At 43.4% G+C, this 22,493-nt stretch overlaps 1 protein-coding gene across 5 annotated transcripts in view; it reads right to left on the bottom strand.

Annotated features, from left to right (window-relative positions):
• Positions 1–22,493, bottom strand: part of LOC103151923 (histone deacetylase 4-like) — a 63,399-nt gene that overhangs the window by 37,229 nt on the left and 3,677 nt on the right. For 4 of the 5 annotated variants that reach the window (XM_016660755.1, XM_007572206.2, XM_016660756.1 and 1 more), the window contains exons 2-3: positions 20,866–21,258; positions 5,027–5,095 (exon numbers count right to left, since the gene is read on the bottom strand). In XM_016660755.1, coding sequence (XP_016516241.1) covers positions 5,027–5,095; positions 20,866–20,989 — 193 coding nt within the window. In that variant the 5' untranslated portion in view covers positions 20,990–21,258. Of the gene's footprint in view, positions 1–21; positions 256–5,026; positions 5,096–20,865; positions 21,259–22,493 lie in introns of those variants that run through there. The other variant, XM_016660758.1, reaches the window with a different exon arrangement.

Raw genomic sequence — 22,493 nt, 5'->3', positions numbered from 1 at the left:
AGAAGTCAGTGGTGTCGTTACCCATCTTCGTCCTCTCCTCCTCACTGATGCACCCTCCTCCTCCTCCTGCTCCTCCTCTTCTTCTCTTCTTCTTTCGGTGTGTTACGGGGGAATGACAGCAGTGCTCGTCTGACTTGTCCTCATGCTCTCTGTCTCTGTCGTCCTCTGCTCCGGTCTTAACCTGATGGGTGTCTCCCTCCCCTCCCGTCTCTCTCTCCTCCCCTCATCCCCGGCTTGCCCAGTGATGACATCACAGGGCAGTCTCAGGCATGCAGCCTGTTTATTCTGCAGCTTTTCCAGGAACCAGCGTCTCTCTCTCTCTCTCTCTTTTACACACACAAACACACACACATACACACACGCAGCACTCCCTCTCTTCACCCTCTCTACTCTTTTCGCCTTGCTCAACCCGCTCTCCCTGCTCCTAAGACCGAGGAAATCCCTTTTTAGCCTCCCCCCCCACACACTTCTCCCACTCACTTCATGCAGTTCCCATCCCAAACTCAAAATCACAACAAACGCCTTTCCCTTTTTCCCCCCCGCCTCTTCTCTTGGTATTCCCAGCACAGAATTTGCCTGCATTTCCCTCCCCAAACAGATAAACAAGTAAAATGGATTCAGGGTGAAACAGAGCGGGGGAGTTTTCCCACTCCGTTCTATTCGCAGCGACGCGCTTTTGTCAATCGGAGGTTTAAAAGCAGCTCCGACGGAAAGTTTTGCGTGACGCGTTTGGAAGCAGCTGTTGGTCTTTGTTAAAAAACTTCAAAAAAAAAAAAAAAAAAAAAAAAAAAAAAAAAGATCCCGCTTCTGATCTCTCCTGATTGTTCATCTGGGGTTCGGTCAGCATACCGTTTAAAGAAAGCACAAACTGTGTTAGGCTTAGCGACTCGCTGAGCAAACTGTGGGCCCGAAAGCGTGGCCAGAAAAGTGTGATCAATCTCTCCCCTTCCAGCCGCGGCGGAGCTGCAAATGTAAACTAACTTTCTCGGAGTCCTTTTTTACAAGTGAGTGCAGCCAGAATCGTTGCGGAGACAAAGCCAGGTCAAAAATAACGCTCTGAAGGGACGGTTGTGGGTTTGTTTCTCTTTAAAACTGTCAGTGCTGCCTCAGAAGTAACTTTAAAGCACAAGACGGCGCAGCATCTTTTGCATTTCTGTTGCAAAACACCTCTCCAGGGTGGAATCGGTTGTGTTTTTCCACCCATGAGGTTAAATTTATATTATTTTACAACCTGGCAAAGATAATTTTTATTACCATCCGATAATGTCTGCTGTCCTTTCTTTATATATTTTTAACACAACAGTAAAACCACATGCCAACAGATTGCCAAACCGAATCAAACGGCCGAAAATCTTATTTTGCCCGATCGACGATCAACAAGCCCACTCCTTTAAACAACAACATCAAAACGGGACCCCAAACTCCACTGGCCGCACGCCGGCGGAGTTTGGGCTCTAATAGCCAAGAGAGAAGCTCCTGGGAATGTCCCAGCTGCTGCTCGGAAAAGACCCGCTTTGATACAGGCCCCCTTCGTCGTCGCGCGCTGACGTCAAGCGTGTTCCTCTGTTTACTGATGCACGCGGGATAAAGGATAATGTGAGGGGCCTTCGCTGCCAAAATCAAAACAGAGACGGCGTCTCGGGGGAGAGCCGTGGGAGCTTCCAGGGAGCCTTTGCGCAACGAAGCCAGTGTACCTGTTTGACAGCAACTGGGTTCGGTTTCAGTTTGTCGGATCTAAATAAAGGCTCCCCCCTTTGATCTGCAGCCTGATTTAGCTCAGACTTGTCAGCAGAAAGCACACGTTTCAGTTTTAATCGGAGCTTCCTGCTGGAGTAACCGAGACATTCCTTCTCATTTTCTATTCATATTTCTATTCATATTAATATTTTCTATTCATTTCATGTTCTTAAAGGGCCGTTTGCTCCGGAATGTATTGATAAAACCCATTACAAATTGTTAAAGGGGCGGTATCGTGCAAAATCAACTTTATTTTATTTTTTAGCTTTACCTCCTGTTATAATGTTAGTTTTCATCAAAAACAGACGGGAGTGTTGCTTTGATTCTTTAATCCTTGTATCTCCATGGCAACCATTCAGCTGTGCAAAACACCTGGGGTTATGGGGGGGGGGGTTTAGCCCGGCCTTTAAGGGGCAGCTCCACCTCAGAGTTGCAGTTTTCAAGCTTCTGAACTTCACTCTGCTCCTTCAGACTAGCCAGCAGCAATTAGCAAACACCTGGTGGAAATGAACATCAACTGAGCTCTTTATAGGAGCTACTGCTCAGCGCAAAGCTGGTAAAAAAAAAAAAACGTTGTTGAATAGTCATGTTGTGATGACTTCCTGAAGGCGGAGCTTCTGAAAGGGCTTTTTTAGAGACAGAAACCCAATTTCAAGGTGTTGAAATACAAAATCAAATTTCTTTAAAGTGATATTTGATATAGACAGTGTTTCTATAACTGGATGTAACTTTATTGTGCTATGAAATGATACTACATGCCTGCAACATATAATAGCACCATTTAAAAATTGTAATAAATAGCCGTGCTTGTGATCAACAAGTACTCATTAAAATGACATAATATTGAACATCTTTTCAGTCCCTCGAGGATTTTTTTGATTGTGATCTGTTTTGTTTTTGCAATAAAAATCACTGTTTTGTGGTGCTAATTTAGAAATATTTGCAAGGAATTTTGCCATATTTCCACCTATGTTTGACGGTTAATGTAACTTTTTGTTACTCGCCATATCAATCACCAACTAGGTCCATCAAAATAAGTAATAAATTAATTAATCGCATGATAAATTAAAACGAGCTCAATGATTTTCATTTGCATAATGCATGTTTTTCTCTTTTCTCTCTCTTTCTACCAAAAACTGGATGACAAATGTCTTCCGTCTGCTGCTTTGGTGTCAGCTGGCCCCTTTTTATTTGTCGTTTCTGTTGTTTTATTTATTTATTTTTTGAATATTTAAAATGTCTTCGAGTTCCAGAGTTAAATGTCCATTAGAATTGAAAGTTTACTAATTACTTGAGAATCTGTTCTTGCGTCATTAGGACATTACCATTATAGTATTTGAAAATTGTTTCAAAAAGACGATTTCGTTTATCGCAAATAACTTTCTTGGATAATTTATCGTCTTGCAAAATTTGCTATCGTGACAGGCTTAGCTAGCACCACTTAAACCAAATGTGGAAACAACAAACTCAATTATGCATTAGTGCAACAAAAGAGTGAATTTTGGAGATGACAGAAACATAAAAATTTGAGAGACTGATTGATGTAATTTGCCAGTGTGCAGATAAAATCGACTTTGATTTGATTAATAAAATATTACCTTGAAGGTTTATGCATCTCTTTGGAGTCTAGAGCCACATTAAAAGCTATGGTGGTCCAGATTTGGCCCCTGAGCCTTGAGTTTGACACACTTGATTAAAAGCATCAAAACTAAGAACTTCCACCATGACAGGAGCCGTTTCTAACCAACCATTTTGGGACGAGCACGCAATCTCCAACTCGTCGCCGCCTTAACGATCGTCAGGCGACGTCTCTGCAGCGGCGCTCTGTAGCAAGAAGGAAGGAGGTGGGAATGGGAGCGGGACCTGGAGGCTGCGGTCCCTCTCGGCCTCTGCAGCAGGGCTTTAATGGAGCGTGTCACAGCTCGCTGCCCGGGCTGATGCAGGGGAGGAGGAGGAGTAGGAGGCAGAGGGCGCCACCTGAACGCACAGCAGTAAACCTGCTCTCCCTAAAGCCAGCCGCACTGGAGACGCATTCATCGCATGGGAGCTTCCTGGCAGACGGTCACGAGCTCCCAGCCGCCGCACATCCGACGTGTCGGATGCTCTTAAAACAATCTGTGCTGCTTTGTGCGAAACCCAAACTCAGGTGTTTACTTTTGACTGGAGTAACTCCCAGCAGGTGCAGTGACCGCAGCTTTGCATTCCAGAAACAGAGCGCCGTCGGTCCGGACACTGGCATCCGATTACCGGGACGAGGGCAACCACGAACGCATCGGCACTTTTTTTTTTTATAACTTTAGTATTGTTGTTTTTTTTCTTTACAAACAATTTATTGCTCCAAAGTGTTATGGCAAGGTTGACGGCAAAACAACAATTCACAAAGTCAGTGATCCTTTCCTGGACTTTTTCAGCCAAAGTATAAACGCAAAGGTTCAGTTTTAACTTATGACTTTTAAAAGTGGATGGGTGGGTGGATGGAAACATTTTTCCATCTTCTCTTCTCTATTCCTTCCCAAACCAGGAAAACTCTTCACCCTACATTTTCCCGCCTGTGTGAGATTTAAAAGAAAAAAACAAAACGCTCTCGGGTCACAACACGGAAACCTCTGCAGCTCCGTATCCAAGACAACAGCTTTCCAGAATATCCAATGAAGACGCTCCGGTGGATTTCAATATTTCATCACCCTAGCCAGAGGCGTATAGAAAACAAGCCGGTCTGCTGCCGATCCCAGAGCCCGGATTTATGAATCGGAAAAAAAAAATAAAAAAAATAAAAAATAAAAAATGAAGCCCAGCAGCTTCATCTTCCTTGCGCCAGTTTCTCCTAAAAAGATTCCTGCTCATTTCTCAACTATCACTACAAAACACCCATTTATTCTCAAGAATGCTTTGGGAATTCATCAACAGAGAGCCCCATTTCTTCCCCCCCCCTTATTTTACACTAAAAGGCGACAGCGGCAGCAAGAAAAAGTCGCCTCCGTTTGTTTTGAGACCAAAAACTAAGTCAGGAACTTGCAGCAAAACACACCAGCGACCTGCACAATAGCTTGTTTTGCTGTGTATGTTGGCAGTTTTCAGCGCTCCGGATTTTCATTCAGCAAAATGGCACAGGGAGATAACCGACTGCATAAATAAAACACACGAGGAGTCTGTTGGAGGAGTTACAGCGTCGGGAAAACTGAAGATTTTTTGTTTTTTTGCACATTAATAGTGGAATCACATCCAAACACACACACAAACACAAACAGACACACGCATACACACACAGAGGGATTAGGGATTGTCCAACCTGTTGGGATGTGGTTGAGCGCCGACGTCTTGAGGACCTCGAGCGACTGCTCCTTCCCCAGGATTCCCTCTGTGGGAGAAAGAGAACATTCTGCTTCAAATATGGTCCGCAGCATCGAGACAAGGGGGGGGAGCTGGTTGCCGGCGACGATGCGACTGCTTTAAAAAAAAAAAAAAAAAAAAAAAAACAGAGAAAGTAAGGGGGGGCTTCAGGTCATCTGAACGGCTGGGAGCACGTGCCGCGGCGCCGACGCTGCTGCTGCAGCCTGATCCATGAGCGGCGAGGAAGAAGGAGGAAGAGGAGAGCGGAGGAGGGAGAGAGGAAGGGGTGGATGCTTTGGACCGGAGCGGAGCGCTCAGATAAGCTTCGATTCTGAGGGATGCTGAGCGCGCTCATCAGCGCCTGTGTGTCGGTTTTGGCGTGTGCTTGATAGCGCCTGTGCTCAGCATAGCAAATGTGGCTAACGGCGGCGGCGGAGGAGAGAGGGATGGAGAGGAGCGGGGAGGGGAGTGGAGGGGAGGGAGGTAAAAATAGCTCACCCTTTTGTGTATAACAGCACATGCAGAGCACGCACGGCGCACACGCATACAGACACAAAAGAGGTGTGTGCGTGTGTGTGTGTGTGTGTGTGTGTGTGTGTGTGAATGCATGCATGCATGTCCGTGTGTGTAGGCTGTAATTATAGTGGCAACATGAAAAGGCTTTTGTAGCTGCTGAGCCCTGGGAAGACATGGCTATAAAAAGCAGAGCGACACGGAGGATGAGGATGAGGAGGAGGATGCATCAGGGATAGAGGGGAGGAAGAGGTAAGAGGAGGGGTGGAGACAGGGGGGCGGGGGGAATGGAGCAAAACAAAAAAATCACAATGAAAATGAATATTTTTAGTAACCACAAGCACCTGTTTCATATGTATTCTGATCACAGACGTCTGAGGGGCGCAAACGTGCAACTACTCCTTTTGGATTGGAGGTAAAAATAAATAAATAAATAAAAACATGTGAAACCCCCTCTGGAGGATTAAAAGAGCGGAAAACAGGCGGCCGGCCTCTCCGTCTATTTCTGGAACTCTCTCTGGAATAGCCTCGCACATACACGGGCTTAATTAGCTGCGAAGCTGGAGGATGCGTTTTCGCTGCGGATTGTGCGGCACCCTCGCATAAGTGTTTTTTTTTTTTTTTTGCTTTTTTTTTGGGCCTAGTTGAAGCAACCCCCCCCCCCCCCCCCCGCGGTGCGTCCAGAACACACAGGTGAACCCTCCAGTCCCAGTCTGGGCGGCTCCGGGGTTTTTATTTATTTATTTATTTATTGAATTTTCTTTTGCAAAGGAAATGAGGTGAATCTGCATGCGATGACACCTGTGGCTTTGGAGTAAATCCACCCTGCTTTTATTTTTGTACAACTTGCGCGCTCAGGCGGAGGACGGATGCGTTTGCATGCGGCTGGCTGGAGGAAGCGGATTGGCTTTCGGTGCAAACCGCGCGGTTGCAGATAAGGGCTGTTTGCACACAGATGGGAGGATCTGTTTCACGTTCTGCCAGGTTGCAGCCTCAGGCTTCAATGGGTTTGATTGGACAGATTATGTGATAGACAGAAAAATCTGAAGTATTTTTTAGTCTAGTTTCTACTGCAAATATCTTAGTCCACTTGAAAATAAAAAACAAGAAGAGCTTACAGGTATCTTTTCAGGAAGATATGTTGATTTAAATCCTTAATACTGATGAAAAAGAGCTAGTGAAATAATATGGCAGTGGGGCGAGTGGATTTTCATCAATACTAAGGAGTTATTAACTTCAAACAAGCTCCTGAAAAGTTATTTGCAAGTTAGTTTTGTCTTATTTTTAGTCTACTAACATATTAGCAGGAGAAACTAGACAAAAATACTTAGTTTTTTTTGTCATTTTTGCAATGATGTTAAACGGTCTATCACAAGCAAGTTTGTGTTGTTTGCAATTTGCATTCGTCCCAAAAAGGTTTTCTCATCTACAGACAGTTTTTGCCCATTCTTCTTTGCAAAGCAGCTCTGATTGGATGTAAAGCACGCGAGAACATTAGATTTATGTCTGAACTTTGACTGGGCCGCACAAGCGTATGAATACAGTTTGGTATTTTTGTGCTTAGCTTGGAATTGAGCATCAAGACTTTGTAGTATGGTCGATTAATTTAGCTCCATCCATCTTATTATCAAGTGTTAACAGTTTTTCTGTCCCCTGCTAAAGAAATCGTCTCCCACAGCATGACCCTGCCACCGCCATGGTTCAAGGTTAGCTTCCTTGCAAACTCTCTCCCCAAAGTGTCCATAACAACGAGTCGTGCTCCGGAGCCTTCATGGTGATCTCTAACAGACCTGAAACAAACCTGGAGTATTTGGCTGCTTTTTATTGAGGAGTATTGAGCTGTGAATACAAAAAACTTTTTTTTAAAAACCGTGTCACTCCACTTTGCACTACTTTGTATCGGTCTGCTTGCTGGTCAAACTCCCAGTGAAGTCCGCCGGCGTCCGCGGCCGCAGCGAAGCAAAAAACGTGGGGGACTCTACAGGGTGCGAATAGTTTCGCAGCAGACTGAAAACGAAGCCGGAAAACAGCACAAACAAGAGAAGACGGAACCCACAACAACAAGCCCCATCAATCTTAAACGCAGCCTAGTTCCCCAGCAGCTCCCCTCCTCCTCTCTTATCTTTCTCCCGCTCCTTCTCTCGTTCTTCCTATCTTCTGGCTCCCAGTGGGGAAGCATTGGGAAGACAGGAAGCTAAAAATAGCCTCCGCTACCCTCGGGCGGAGAGTCAGTCATCCCAGCCTAATGCAGCTACTCCCCCCCCCCCCACCACCACTCTGTCAAAAACAAGCTTTCTTATGATGAGCAAGGAGAACAAGGGGGTTGTGGGGGGACGGGACTTGACCCGGTCTCTGCTCGGCCTCGTTGAAAGAGGCCTTTGTTACGCGGCAGGAATGAGAATGAGACGTCTGTCCACGGCAGCGTGGCGTTTACAAAGAGGGACGAGGGGGAGGGGGGGGGGCAGAGAAAGGGAGGAAGGAAGGATGCTCCGGCCTCATTACATTCAGCGCACTTCCGTTCTGGCTGCTTCGTCCAGGGTGACTCCGGCGAGGCAAGGTGAAACCAGACAGGAACAATACGATTAATCAAACACGCCTCTCCTTGAAGAACACTTTTCCTCTGGGGGCGCAAAACTCGCTTCCCGAGGGCACCGCCCTGACGTCATGGCGACTGATAAAGGAGAATGGGTGACCCCCGCGTGAGCCTCCGCCAGTTTGCGTTCGGAAGGAAGCGATGGTCTGACCCTGGTTTCGTACTGGGGAGAAAAAAACAAAACAAAAACAAAAAAACAAAACAAAAGAACACCAGTGATGCAATTTGCCATTTCCCTGTGTCTCACTGTGAAAGCCTGCATTTGATATAAAGTGAAAAAGAAAAAGAAATTTAACTCGAAATCGGTAATTACACTACAGAGGCATCTGCTGCGTGTCGGCTGCAGAGGAGAAGTTCAAGCTAAACTAGTGGAGACGGAAGCGTGCGGTTCAGATTTATGAATCTAATATGGCTGTGACATTTCAATGGGGGGGGTTGTGTGAAATTTATAAGCGCATTCATAATTTAAGCTGGCGAGAGTGCGGCGCTTTCATTTAAATAGCTGGAAATTTACGAGCTCAAGTGGGATTAGGTGAAACCTCCCCTTCCCCCCCCCCCAAAAAAAAAAACCTGTAGTTCTCCTTTGTTTAATGTCTCTGGCATCATTTTTTTAATTTGCTCATTGGAAGCCAAACATTTAAGTTGAAGCCTCTAAGATGCACCCAAACAATTTAATGTTGAACGTTTTGTGTAAGATTTGATTTACTTTAATTATTCCCAAGCAGTTGAGGTAAAACGCAACGCAGTTAGAAAGAAGTCGGACGGCGTTTTCCTGCAAAGTCACGCCTTTTAAAGACAAACTATCAACTGCCAGGTTGCAAATGTTGAAATAAATGGATGTATTTTCAGTATATTTTCCTTATTGGCACAAAAACCATGGAGAATTCCAGTTTCATCTGTCCCAGCTAATTGGTAACAGTGCCAATTATTATAAAAAAAAGCCTTAAATTGGCATGAAAATTGCTCATATTTCTCCTTTTAAGATATTCCACAGTCACAACTACTGCCTCGGTGTCTTATGTGATTTAAATTAATATATTTTGTTTGGTATTTTTGCCAATTATTCTCATAAATGCCAGCAAATAAGGAGAACGGTGACCAAGACATCCAATAGGCAGATTTCCCATCTGATATCTGCAATTATGTGCAGACCTTCTACTTAAGGAAAGGATATTTTAACTGATAGACTTTGTTTTATATACTTGAAGAAAGGCAAAAATGTTCAAGGAAATAAGATTTGATTTGTTTGAGTTGAACATCTTAACAGTTTTCTTTGAATGTTGTGAAATAGATCCAAAATGGAAATCGTACAAATGCTTTTAAAAGATGTAAGTTATTACTTCAAATTTTTACTTTAATCTCATACACTTAAAACTCAGCGAAACCAAAGGAGGGACTGGTTGCCTCCAGATTTTTTTGGTTGTTTTCAAACAGCTGTTTGTTTGTTTATTTGCAGAGCTGATAAAGTCACTAGAAACCCAACTTTACTATTGTAGAAGCTTTTCTTTAAATCTTTTAATCAAATGATTGGAAGCTAATAAAAAAAACCTAGCTAGCTTTTTCTAGGTTTATTCTGAAAAATCTCTTACTTCTTCCACTTCTTAAAAATGACTATATATATATATATATAAAACGTGTTTTCAAAGCAGCAGCATTTTTTTAAATTCATCATCTCTTTTTTGTCTGCAGAGCGGCTCGTATAAATAGCTCATATTTGCTCAGTTGATTTTCTAATGAGCATCCGAGATAATACCACAAATGGTTGCTAGGAGACCTGTGATGCAACTGCAAAAAAACTCACTGTAGCTGGGCCTATTGCCTTACAACAACAAACGCCCACGCTATCGCAGTTGCTCATAGTGGCCCTGCACCTACTATCGACTCAGAGTAACAGGTGCAACATTTAATATCTGTCTCAACTTTTGCTTTTTTGTCTCTCTCTCTCCCTCCGCCGTCCCCAGTTTTCTACTAAAGATCATCTTTAATCTGCTTGTGTAACTTCAGCATCTCCCTGCTGGACGGGGCAGACGTTCGTACTTTGCGGCCACCGCTGCATGCAGCACCATGTCAAAAGGCACGGGGACGGGGTTCTGGGGAAGCGGTGTAAACTATAATTGCCGCCGACAGCTCGCTGGCAGAACACAGTGTATCCCGTTTCTCGGCTGGGTCGAGACAAAAGACACGGGGACAAAGGATGCGTCCCGCTGCTTTCATTAGCTCATGTTCACTCTCTGCTGTCTTTGTCCCGACACCAATTAAAAACAAGGCTTTTCTAACAATTTAAGGTTGAAATGCCATGATTAGGTGTTTGTTTTTGGGAGGTGGGTGAGGGGTGGGAGGGCGTGCCTCACTTGCACAAGGACAAAGTGGGGCTTGTGCACGCCGTTTGGACAAGAGACCCCCTGGGTTTGTCCTATGATGGACAGTTGATCGTGTTCAGCCAAGTCGGTGGCACATGGGAGGACGGAGCGGACAAACTGTCTGGCTGGCTGGAAACTCCTCTCTCTGGGAGAGAGAGAGAGGGTGCGGCATTGTGGGAACACGCCGCAGAGTATTTTGCAACCTTTTTTTTTTTTTTATATAATTTGGCTTTTAGAGACAGAAACAACATGTCTCCACAAGTGAACAAGCTGAGAAACGTGACAGTCAGGGTAGAAATTACCCACCGCGAGGCGTGTGCACCTACCACGGCGGTGGCTGCCACACACCGAAACAAAAAAAAAAAAAAAAAGGCCAGGGTTTGTGTCATGCATGCCCTCGTCCTCCGTTTTCAGCAGCAAAGCGCTCGATCATGAAAGGGAGAATCAACACGATGGGGGGGGGAAGGGAGGAGGAGAGGGAAGAGAACCAAAAATAATGATTGTTTTGTGCACCACATGCGCACGTGCTCATATCTGGTGTGCGTGCTGCTAAAAATAGACTCAGGGATAAGCCGGGCCCTTTTTATTGCAGTGAAAGCTTTTAACCCGTTCGGCCCCGGATTCCGCCGGCCTGATGTGTGATCGCACGCAGCTGCAGGAGGGGATGAAGAGCGGGGTGGCGGTGTGGGGGGAGGGGTCAGTGAAAGGTGCCAAAGTGGAAAAAAAGGGATGAGAGAACCGTTGTTTTTAAAGAAAAATAAAAAAAAACATACAAAAAGTCCCACTAACTTTCCATTTCCCGAAACGTCTCCTCATTTTTGCAGTAAATTTTTGTGATAGACCAACAAAAAGTAGTGCTTTATTGTGGTTATCCTAGGTACGATGGCAAATATTACAACAATGTTGTCGTTTTGAGACACTGTCTTTAAGTAATATTCTGATAACGACATAAGTTTGCTCTCTCAATAAAACAATAAACTTTTATTGTGTTACAGAACTCTACGCACCAGAACTGGAAGATATGCTGAGGGTTGGAGTTGAACAGAGCTCTGAGAGATGTTGTATCATTTTATTTTAGTGTATTGTAAAGGGGGTTTTACTCATAATAACGCACTACCCTGTGTTGGTCTACCACATAAAATCTTATCAAAACACACCGATGTTTGTGTTTGTAGTGTGAAAAAATGTGATATAGTGGGTGTGAATACTTTTGCGAGGCGCTGCCACTGTGGAAAAGCTCTCATCCTCCAGCCTCAGACCGCTCTCTAAATCTCTGCGCCGCTACCTAATAGTATCTGGCAGGTGTAATAAAAAGCAAATCCATAATATAGATGTATAGCCATCTGGAGATCTGTGTGCATACTGTATTGCGATGTTTGTCAAAGATGTGAGTAAGATCCAAAAACAGTACAGAAGTCGGATAGAAAGAGAGGGGGAAAGAGAGAGAGAGAGAAAAATGTGGCATCAAATTATTCTGGAGAGATTAGCGGGCGAAGCAGCTGGCTGCCAAAAACGACAATCTAATACTTTTCAAATAAAAATGAAAGCTAATAAATCTTTCTGACCCCCCCCCCCCCCACCGCAGCGAGACGGCATCATCCAAGATTGCCAGGCTGCGGCGTTTCGGTTTGGGAGTTTTATTAGCGCGTGCCCTGATAAACCTACAAGATTAACATTTGGTCACGACAGCAATTACCTGGAAATTATTAAGACACGCCTCGTCTTTCGTTAACAAGTGTATAAAGGGAGACCCGTAAGGTGAGCCACGGCGCTTCCCTGGGGTCGGCGCTTCCTCACCAGGAGGGAAAAATCCCCCCACACAAGGGTGAGAGTGTGCGTTAGTGTCGCCGCTTTGCCTGGAAGACGGTTTTACGTCAGCAGCGGTCCCTCTGCGTTTCTGAGAAAAGTCCCCGCTGACCAAATGGTAAGAGCTGGCGAACAGTTGCACACACACCAGGAAGCTGCTTAATTATCTTATCGCAATTAGCTGACGAGTCAAACTTTACAGCCGCTGAAAGCTTGTTTCACTCCTTCAGTCAGTTTCCTTGGTTTTCCCTCCTCCTCTTCTCCCAACAGTCGCCAATTACTCCACCTCTTCTACCTCTTTGTGATTTCTATTCTCGGCATAAACGGTAGAAATACTCCCCGACTTGGTTCTCGGTCAGACGCATGTGCTGCAGGTTGTCCCTGGTCTTGCCACAGCAGGTTTCGGTCTCTGCGTTGTCAGGCCTGGATTCCTGTTATTTTTAACAGCCTGCCACCAGGCGTGTTTGCTTTGGTTCAAATTAAATGAAAGTTTATTCATTACGCCGCCTCCCTGCCTCCTGCCTGTCAGCTGGCGCTCGGCTCCACATCCACATCACACCGGTGAAATCTGAGCATGTGAGAAATAATAATAGTAAAAAAGAAAAACTATATTTCCTTACTCATAAGGAGCAGACATGCATATAAAACAGAGGTTTTAAGTGTAAATCTTACAGTTTAAGTGCAAACTTTATGGATTAAGAGGACTGAAAATGTTGCTGTAAATCAAACTTTCTTCAGCCAAGTACTTAATTAGGCTTGTTTACTGATCTGCAGCAGACTATTTATTTTACCAATGAGTGCGGTAAGGTGGAGGGTGTTGCCAACATTGGTTTCAAAACAGCGGGTCATAAAAAAAAGAGAGGGGGGGGAAGCAATTATTTTATTGCCCTTATAGAGGGAAAATAATCCTACACAGTTCACCGACAGATTTGAGATTTGAAGAGAAAGCTCTCAGGCGCTGCCATGTCAACGGAAGGACTTTAAAGTGCAGGAGCAGTAAAAACAAAAGTGATTTTAAAATCATTAATGCAGTGCTACTAGACACGCTATTGGCTGGTGCCTCCAAACCACTTTTGTCATCTTTTATTTGGGATAATTACTTGGGATTTAATGTGAAACAACCAATGTATAAGCATATTTGCAAAGAACACTTAAGGACACTACATAAATAACTGATGTATAAATGTTGGTACCATGAGTACTGGTGAACATAGCATGGCTGTGAGTCATCCGAGGTCCTGAAATGATAGATTTCATCAATCTAGGAGTTCAAAAGTTCAAATCATCCAGAGAGCAGAGAGAGAAAGAGTTGTTTTTTTTCTTTTTACTGCTTTGATCAGAGCTGGGCAGCGTACCCAAACGTTGTACTCAAATAAGAGCAGAAATACTTTGTAATAAAATCTAAGTATTTGATTATATTACAATTATTACGTTATTGCGCTGTAAAAAGTACAGCACAATAAAAATATCCTAAAATAAAATTTTTCAACAAAAATAGTTACTCAAGTAACTGAGTAAGTGTAACTAATTACTTCCCAACTCTTGTTTTATGCTTGCAAACTACTCAACATTCAAACTACTGTGCTAAGAATTGTGAGACTTCAACCCTGACTGTTGCATTGCAAATGAAAACATTGTCTTAGCAAAGCTGGTTTGATGGAGTTAAAACTAGAGAATTGTCTGAAGGTATCGCCTGTGCTGCAATGCAAGCAGCTTTGCTAAGCCGTAAATATGTAAGTTGCTTAAAATGCCTAAACCCAAGAGAGAACAATTTAATCTCGGCTGGCACTAAATCATCTAGTGCTCCTTGTTAATGTTTATTTTAGACGACTGTATATTCCTGGCTGATTTGTGTTGTTGCTATATAAACCTAGAAACTGGTACTTGTAACCTAGATACAGCAGAGCCTTCGAGGAAAGGAGCACTGTGTCAAGTTCGCCAGTTCAGAGCCGTAAACGACACTCACGCCCACGCAGGCCCGAGCACAATAAAGCGGTAAAAAAGATCTCATCTGAAAGCAGTTTATGTCCCGCTGCAGCTTGATAATGTTCGAGGAACGCATTAATCTTTAATTTTCTCCCCTTCCCGCTCCCCGCCCACAACCCCCACATGCAAAGATTTAAAGTTCAATCCTTCCATTCACAAATACGGTCCATGGGAGCTACTTAGCAGCTACTCACAGGCCTCACGCTGAGTGTGTGACTCATACGCGGGCCCAGCTTGTACTCCAGCGGTACACCATGCAGCCTTTCCTGGAAAGCCAGCTCACTTCTGACTAAAGCAAATCACTGGCAGCTAATGGCATCACCTTCCCTCTTTAGTGGAGCTGCTCTGACACCTGAGGGCTGCTCTCTTTGAATCCTGATTTTCATGTTAGCTCGCTTTTGCATGCATCATTTTCACAATCAAAACGTGTGGTGGAGCTGCTTTTCCTTCCATGTTCTTTTTTTTTTTTTTTCTTCTTTTTGTTAATACCCCACCTGGCAGAATCTCCATTTTGTCTGCGCTGCAGAATTTTTTTTTTTTTCTTTTTGTTAATACCCCACCTGGCAGAATCTCCATTTTGTCTGCGCTGCAGAAATTTACATCTACTATTTGTGATTTGTTCTGCGTAGCAAACAAATATCGCAAAGACTCTTTCCTTGTGGAGACGTGGCCAAAAACAACGGCTGCCAACAGGAACTGATAAGTCTGGGAATGAGAGGGAACACCTACAGATGTAACTAGAGTTCAGTCGATTCTTAGTAAAGGACAATGAACAGCAAAAGAAACAGTTAAAAGTGTAACCGAGTCATAATCCGGTCAATCATTAACAACCAACTCACATACACTGACTTTTTCAACTGTAAACATATGCTCCTGTTTGAGGAACGATTCCAGTTCAACCTCACTCAGCAATATTGAGCCAGCTGGGAGGAGACGGTCATCAGACACAGTGAAATAAGGCTTGTACAGTTATGGAAGGACGCTCGGTGGAGAAGAAGCCACTGCTCCAAAAGAAACATCAAACACCAGATTACAGCTTTCTAGTGAACTCGGGGACAGAGGCTTTTCTGTTTGGAGAAGTTCTGGGGTCTGATGGCGCTAAAACATGGTGTTTGACTGTTCAAGCCTGAGAACGTCATTCCTATAAGTGGCAGCATTATTTTGCACATGGTTTCTGCAGCTTTTTTAAAGACCATTAAGACCATTATGAATTAAATGTAAGGCCTGTAAAATGACAAAAATATACAAAAGAAAATTGTAAATATATAAATCATAAGGGTTGTCAACAGTAGTGAGTCAAGGGTTAAACCAAACATTGTCCAGCCAACTGCAGATGAATTTCCACTTACCCATGACTGATGTAAAAAAGCTTGGTTTACCCTCGATAACTAGGTAGTAAGGGTAAAGCAAGGTAAAGCTAGCTGGTTTGCAAATTTTACCCTTGTAATCTAAAAGAGCTAGCCAGATAGCTCTTTTAGAAGCAGGGCAAAGCTTGCTAGCTAGTGAGTTTTACCCTTTGCTGGGGTGAAAGAGCTATGTAGCAAGGGTAAAGAAGGGTAAAGCTAGATAGCCAGCAAGTTTTACCCTTTGCTAGCAAGAGTTTATTAGCTGGTAGCCGTCACTGCCTCGACTCACAGAACAAAGTGAATTTAAGACCTATGAGTAACGTAGCTAAATTTATTTTTTTTATTAATTTAAAACGTTTTAAGGATGAATGGACCCTTTCTTGTAGGAATACTGCTACAGAAGAAACTGTACTCTTCAAAAATATAGATGGCGTCACAAAGAATAACAATATTGAAGCAAAAATCTCTCAGAAGTTGAAGCTCAAATGACCCAACACATACCGGCAATTCAGTTGCCAAGTCTTTTGTGTTTGTCAACATCTGGTTACAAGCATTTTTGGGGGGCCATTTATCTGTCACAGGTTTGTGCTCCAAAAATAGCCTTTAGCTACTGCAATTGAGCTTCAGCATGACATTTACCCAAACATTGATGTGTACTTAGCATGTAAAACAAATGTTGTAGGCTAATATAAACAAAATCTGTCTGTATACGGAGAAATCACTGCTGGATAAACACTGCAGGCCAAGTAAAAAGTCTTATCGGCCTGACCCCTTGTTCCCAGAAACGGTAATGCGACAAAGCGCTCTGCATTTCCCTTTTCTGGGAAAACGGTTTATGGTAAATGATATTTAATCTAAATATCCCAACGCTTTTGTAATAAAGAAAATGAGTAAGTCCTGGATAAAAAAAAATTAAAAAAAGTGCCCTGCAGTAAGCTCATTTACAGATTACAGAAACGGCACATAAGCAGGCAGGCACGCTCAGAAACATCCAACAGAAATGGAGCTAAAGGAGAGGAGGGAACAACACACACACACACACACACACACACGCACACACGCAAACTCAAAGGAATTTAGGACGAGTTGTCAGTGTTCCTACAGATTTTCTATGTAGAAATTCCACTTTTCCAGATTAAACTTTCTAAAGGGTGGAAGTATGGACGAACAAAAACAGAAAGAAGGACGGAAAGACAAGAGCAAGCAGCAGTACACATAATTTTCCCACTCTTTTCTTTTCCCCATTCTTCTCCAGACCTGGAAAATCCTGAAATCAAAGTCCAGGTCTTTCCAGACTTCCCCGTTTCTGTGGATGAACGTGACCACAAAGTCTGATGTGTTCCTCTCTAAACACAGCAGACTGCTTACCCTGAGCTCCCTACTGTCTCACAACATCCCCACCACCAAAAAAGTAAGATATGGAAGACGCCTGACAAGTGCCTGGAGGTCACACTGTTGCACATTTCTCTGTCTTTAGATGTCTCCTGGCTGCCTCCTTCCGTCTCCCTGCGTGTGCACCAACATCCAACAAGTGCATCTCCGAGCTGTCACTCAAAACGAGACAAGCAACACCTCAGATCGACGCCCACGCCTTGGCAGCTCTCTGAGGACCCGGATCGTCTCCTCCGGAGGCTTTTCAAATTTGGCTGAGAGAAATATGAATCACCTCAACCCCCCCAGCCCTGCGCACGTTTCCCCGGCCGCCGACGAAATGATCATTTTTGTTTTAGTCGGAGGTGAGCGAGCAAAGGGTTGGCAGGTGGATCCTGGATGCTGGGGAAGCAAAACTGCGGAGATAAGGCATTGCGGAAGGCCAGCGTGGGAAATTAGAAAAGAGCTAAACGTTTTGTTTTGACAGCATGCGGGGTCGGTTTCGCTTTTTTCCGTCGGCCGCCGCGGCTCCGGGGCCAAGCTGGAGAGCGAAGCTTCCTGACCCGTCTTCACGGCAGGACGCCGATTCAGATTTCACTATTTGTGTTCTCTTTTTTTTTTTTTTTTACAGACATCGCATAAAGGGGAGGTGTTATTTCAGAGCTTTTTGGACAAAAAAGCGAGAGCTGCAAGGGAACACGACTAAGGGGGTTTATTTTAAAAAGACGAGGTTTTTCTTACAGTTTTTTTGTTACTTGGCGAGGCCTAGGGGTCTAATGTTACCTGTATTATTAGAGATGTAGGAACTTGACACCTACAAACAAGTGATTTTCACTTCACTTTTGGGCTTTAAAGGTCTTCCCCGAGCGTGACTTTAATCAGAAATGCAAACACAGATTAAGGTAAAACTGAGAGTATCTATGTAGAATAAGCTAATTATGATAAAAACATCTTCTTCCTCCTTTGTTAAATCAGGAAATTATTCATGCGGAATATTTTTAGGGAAGATTAATTACTGCCAGATTGATAGAACTTTTATGACAGCATGTGAACAGGAACACATAACACTCTGATCTAAAGAAATTCAGGAACAGATGAACAGTCTAAATGATGATTCAACGTACACTTTATAGAAACCGTTTAAAGGAGAAACACATGACAAAGTGTTTCATTCTGTGATTTTTAAAACATTTTAAATGGGTTCAAAACAATTCATCGGATTAATCGCGATTAATCAATTATTTAAATAATCATCAACTAAATTAGTAACTGATTAATCATGAATTGGAGTGTAGAGATTCATAAAAAGAACATTTGCTGAAAGAACAACACACTCAGAGCTCTAGTTAAACCTACTCTATGCAAAAAACTATACATTTTGCACTGAAGATGAAAAATATATTTGTTTGTAAATGTGTCCTACCCAGAATTCCTCAAGCGGCATAGCAAAGTAATGATTAGTTGTTGTTTTTTTTTTTTAAAAAAAGGAATTATTTGTTTATTTGCATCTTTTAATGCATTTCTAATACTGCATTTGAACAGGGTTAAGTGGTTAAATGAAAAATCTGTAGAATTTCTTTATCTGATTAATCAATTAATCGTCAGAATAACTGATTACTGGAATAATTGTCAAATGCAGCCGTAGCAGCATTTAAAAAAATAACTATGATTTTGCTATTAGTGCACATAAATATGTGTAAACTACCAAACAGTTTAGTACACCTGTGCTGACATGGATCCAGATAATCTGCCACATGCTGCACATATTAAACCTCGCTGGCAAACTAGCCGGTCCACAGGGAAAACATTTCACTCTCCAAGCTAACCGAACTGGTCCCAGTCGGTTCCTGCACGCTTAAACAGAGCTCCAATGAGAGGAACTGATGCAACACTACTGTAACCGTGGACCAGCGCAGCGTTTCTGAGACGTGTCGCAGAAATTTTAAACATCAGCATCCTGATACTTTCCCTGCTGTCGAGTGCACATTTACTTACTGTCACTCCTCAGCTGTAAACTGTAACATGTATTAGCAATGAATGCCTCAAAATATTGACTAGTATTTGAAAATGTGATCGTAATTTGCAACACAGCGTCAAGTATTTCATCATCTCAGGTTGTTCGCGTTTCACCTTAAGAATACATTAGTTGGTCGCAGGTGAAGTCGTCGAGGTGAGTTTTCTGCCTCCGCGGTGCGTTCAGGGGACGTTGGAACTCAGCGGGCGCTCACATCCCTCCAGGGAGGCCTGAAGGTTGCCTCGGCTGTGCTATTTAAACTGCACACGTTCCCAGGTGTGCAAAGCCGACACGCTGGACATCACGTCAGGTGGCGCGGCGGCCGGTGACAGCCTCTCCGTCTGCCAGCGGGTCACGGAATCGTTCATCAGCTCCCTAAAACGCGAGCCAAAGCTGCTGAACGGGAGCTTCATTAGCCTGCCAGGGAGTAAAGGAAGAGCCTCGCCTAATGAGACGATGCTGTGGACCTTCTATCACACTCTGGAGCTCATTCATATTGAATTGAGCCTATTAGCCGCCATAAGACCGGATTAAAATGTTTTATTGCGTTTTAGTGAGCGGCGATCCGTCTCTACCAGTAATCAAAACGTGGCGTTCAGCAGCGTGGCGGCCAAGTGCTCGTTACTCGACGTGCGATGATTAACATTTCATCAGGGGGCTCAGAGGACCCCCATCAAATGTTAACCCACCCGAAAAGCGAGAGGCTTTTATTAACTCTGTTTTAATATATACAGTCCCCTGCAAAAGTATTCCTACACTCCGCAAGAGTGAAGCATGGCGGTGGCAGTATCATGCCGTGGGGATGATTTTCTTCATCTGGGACAGAAAATGTGATCAGAACTGATGGGAAGGCAACACTGGACATTAGGAGAATAAAAAAATTATAATTTCACATAAGAATCAAGAGTCTCATTTGCTGTGATTCAGAATCGATGTAAAATTTCCCAAAATTTATTTGAAAAAAGGGGGGGAAAAAAAGTCTCAATTTTCTAACTATACGGGACGTCGAACGTGCAGTTGGTATGGGAACGTACGCAAACGCGGAAGACACCAAAACAAAGAGGACAGTACAGAAATGAAAAAGGGAAAGAGACACAACCGAACCCGTTGTTGTTGAAGATAAAAATACGGACTTGTTTTGGTTTCCACCGAATGCTCGGTTTGTAAAATGAAAATTGAGAACTCCCGTAAAATGTCTCACTGAGACAGCCTCAACAAGAGACTAAAAGAAAGGTGGCCAAAACAAACAAAACGGCACGAACATGATGCGACTTGGAACAACCTGAACCCATTTATCATTCTGTCTCGCAATTCTTTACACACCTACAGATTGAAGGAGAAATCATATGGTTCAAATTTAAAACCGATTATCAATCAAATTGTGAGACAGTAAAAGACTCCCGTCCTGCTGGGAGTTGTTTTTGTCTTGTGTCAAAATATTGTAATTGTCAGTGGGCTTGATTTCCAAAGCACTGTATTTCATTCCATTGACCGTTTGACGGCACTAAATGCAGCCAGAGCTACAATAGAATGGCCAAGTCAAAGCCCAGACTCAGATCTAAGTGAGAATCTAGTGAAAGACTTTAAAAATTGTGTTCCATCCGGTCTGGTTGAGCTTGAGCTGTTTCCGGAAGAAGAATGGGCAAATATTTCCGCTCGTGCATATTTAATCTAATTAAAAGTATATTTAAATTTGAGATGAGATGGGAATTTTTTTACATTATATGTTAAAAACAATATGGCTAACAATAACAAACTTTTAAAAATGTCGCAAAAAAAAAAATCACCAAAAGAACTGAAAAGTCTTACCTTGGTGGCTCTTTGATGTCATCTCTGTCAGGTTGGTTCCCACGCAGTTCAGCGAACCGAGCAGCCGGCTCGTTATGTTTATGTGTGTGTGTTTGTTTTTGTACTGCAGAACAGATGTGAACATTCGTGTGTGTGTGTGTGTGTGTGTGTGTGTGTGTGTGCGTGTCCTTGTGTAATGCAAGTATTATTCACAGGGAGGCCGTTATCCTGCCAAAACTAAGGGCGTCTGGGAGTGTCCGCTTAAATGCGAGCTCGGGCTGATCCAACGCTCCGGACAGTCGAACAGGAAACTGGAAGCAGGCGTCCAGCAGCAGCAGCAGCCAATCTCCATTAGCCTAATGATGTGGCTACTGCACTTAAAGAGGCAGCACGCTGTCTAGCATCAGCATCAACCTAGGAGACGAGACAGAAAGGACAGCGTCGTTACCGCTTCTTTAAAAACAGTCGGAACTTTCCTGCTTTAAAACAGAAGGAATCGGTTGCGAACGTTCTCCGTTTTCCGTCGGGTTATTTTCGTAAAATCTGCGTCAAACGCGAAGCCTCTGCTGATTTGGAGGAGAGTTAAAGGAGAGGAAAAGTTTGGTTATGCTTACTGATTGAAAAATGTTTCCTAAAATCTTCAGAGCAAAATGGTAAAAAAGTGTGAAAGAGGGGAAAAGGCATAATGTGGCACTTTTCTGCTGATCAAATTGAACCTTTACTTCTCAACGTTAGTTTTAAAAAAGTAGAAAATGTGGCTCCGGGTCATTTTGCCCCTTCACCAATTTGTACCTCTCACCCGTAACGCCGAGTCAGTTTGTTTCTCTTTTTAGTTAAACACTTTGAAGAATTATGGAGCTATATATATATATTTGCTTTTAAATCCATCCAGTTGATGGGACTGAATGCTTACATTTTTAAGGCATAAAGTTTTATGCTACGCCTTCTGTCCACCAATTTGGGTTCTGATCCTCATTTTTACCAGTTTGCGCTAATGAATTTGCGCAGGAGATTCCAAGTAGATTATTTAAAGTTGGGAAAAGCAATGGTGACTGAGTGAGGAAAAAGGTTGCCAAGGGAGGGGAGATTCCTGCTGTTTTATTCAAAGTAGGAAGAAGAAGAACAAAGTTCCTTCTGACCACAACATTTCATACTTCATAAAAAGACCTTATAACACACCACAATGATGTATTTGTTAGTAACAGCTGTTGAAAGCCACACAAGAAAAAGTTCCTTATAAATATGTTCGAGGAAGTTTTTTTTGGTCAAACAGATGCAGGTCACCAGAATTTTTTTGGGTACAAAATAACCCAAATTGCAACTATTATCCACAAAAGGTGATCTTTTTATTTTGGAAAGGGTTTTGCTTTGTTGTTATTGATAATAACTACTTGTACTTTAATGTTCTTTGGAAGGTAATGGGGGGGGGTAACCTGAATGCCTTGAGCCCAAAGCTTAAGTGTCAGATGTAATCAGTGGTTAACCCTGAAGCACCACAGATAGAAGGGGTAGATCTGCCCCAGGGGAGGTTGGTGTGGAGGTGGGAGAGGGGAGGGGGTGGCGTGGATGTTTACTCCCTGGCAGAGGGTCTCCGAGGCTGTTCGAAGCAGGACGGATGCACGTGTGTGTGTGTGTGTGTGTGTGTGTGT

The sequence above is a fragment of the Poecilia formosa genome, unplaced genomic scaffold, assembly GCF_000485575.1.
Source record: "Poecilia formosa unplaced genomic scaffold, Poecilia_formosa-5.1.2 Scaffold297, whole genome shotgun sequence".
NCBI lineage: Eukaryota > Metazoa > Chordata > Actinopteri > Cyprinodontiformes > Poeciliidae > Poecilia > Poecilia formosa.
This window is presented reverse-complemented; position numbering and strand designations above follow the sequence as displayed.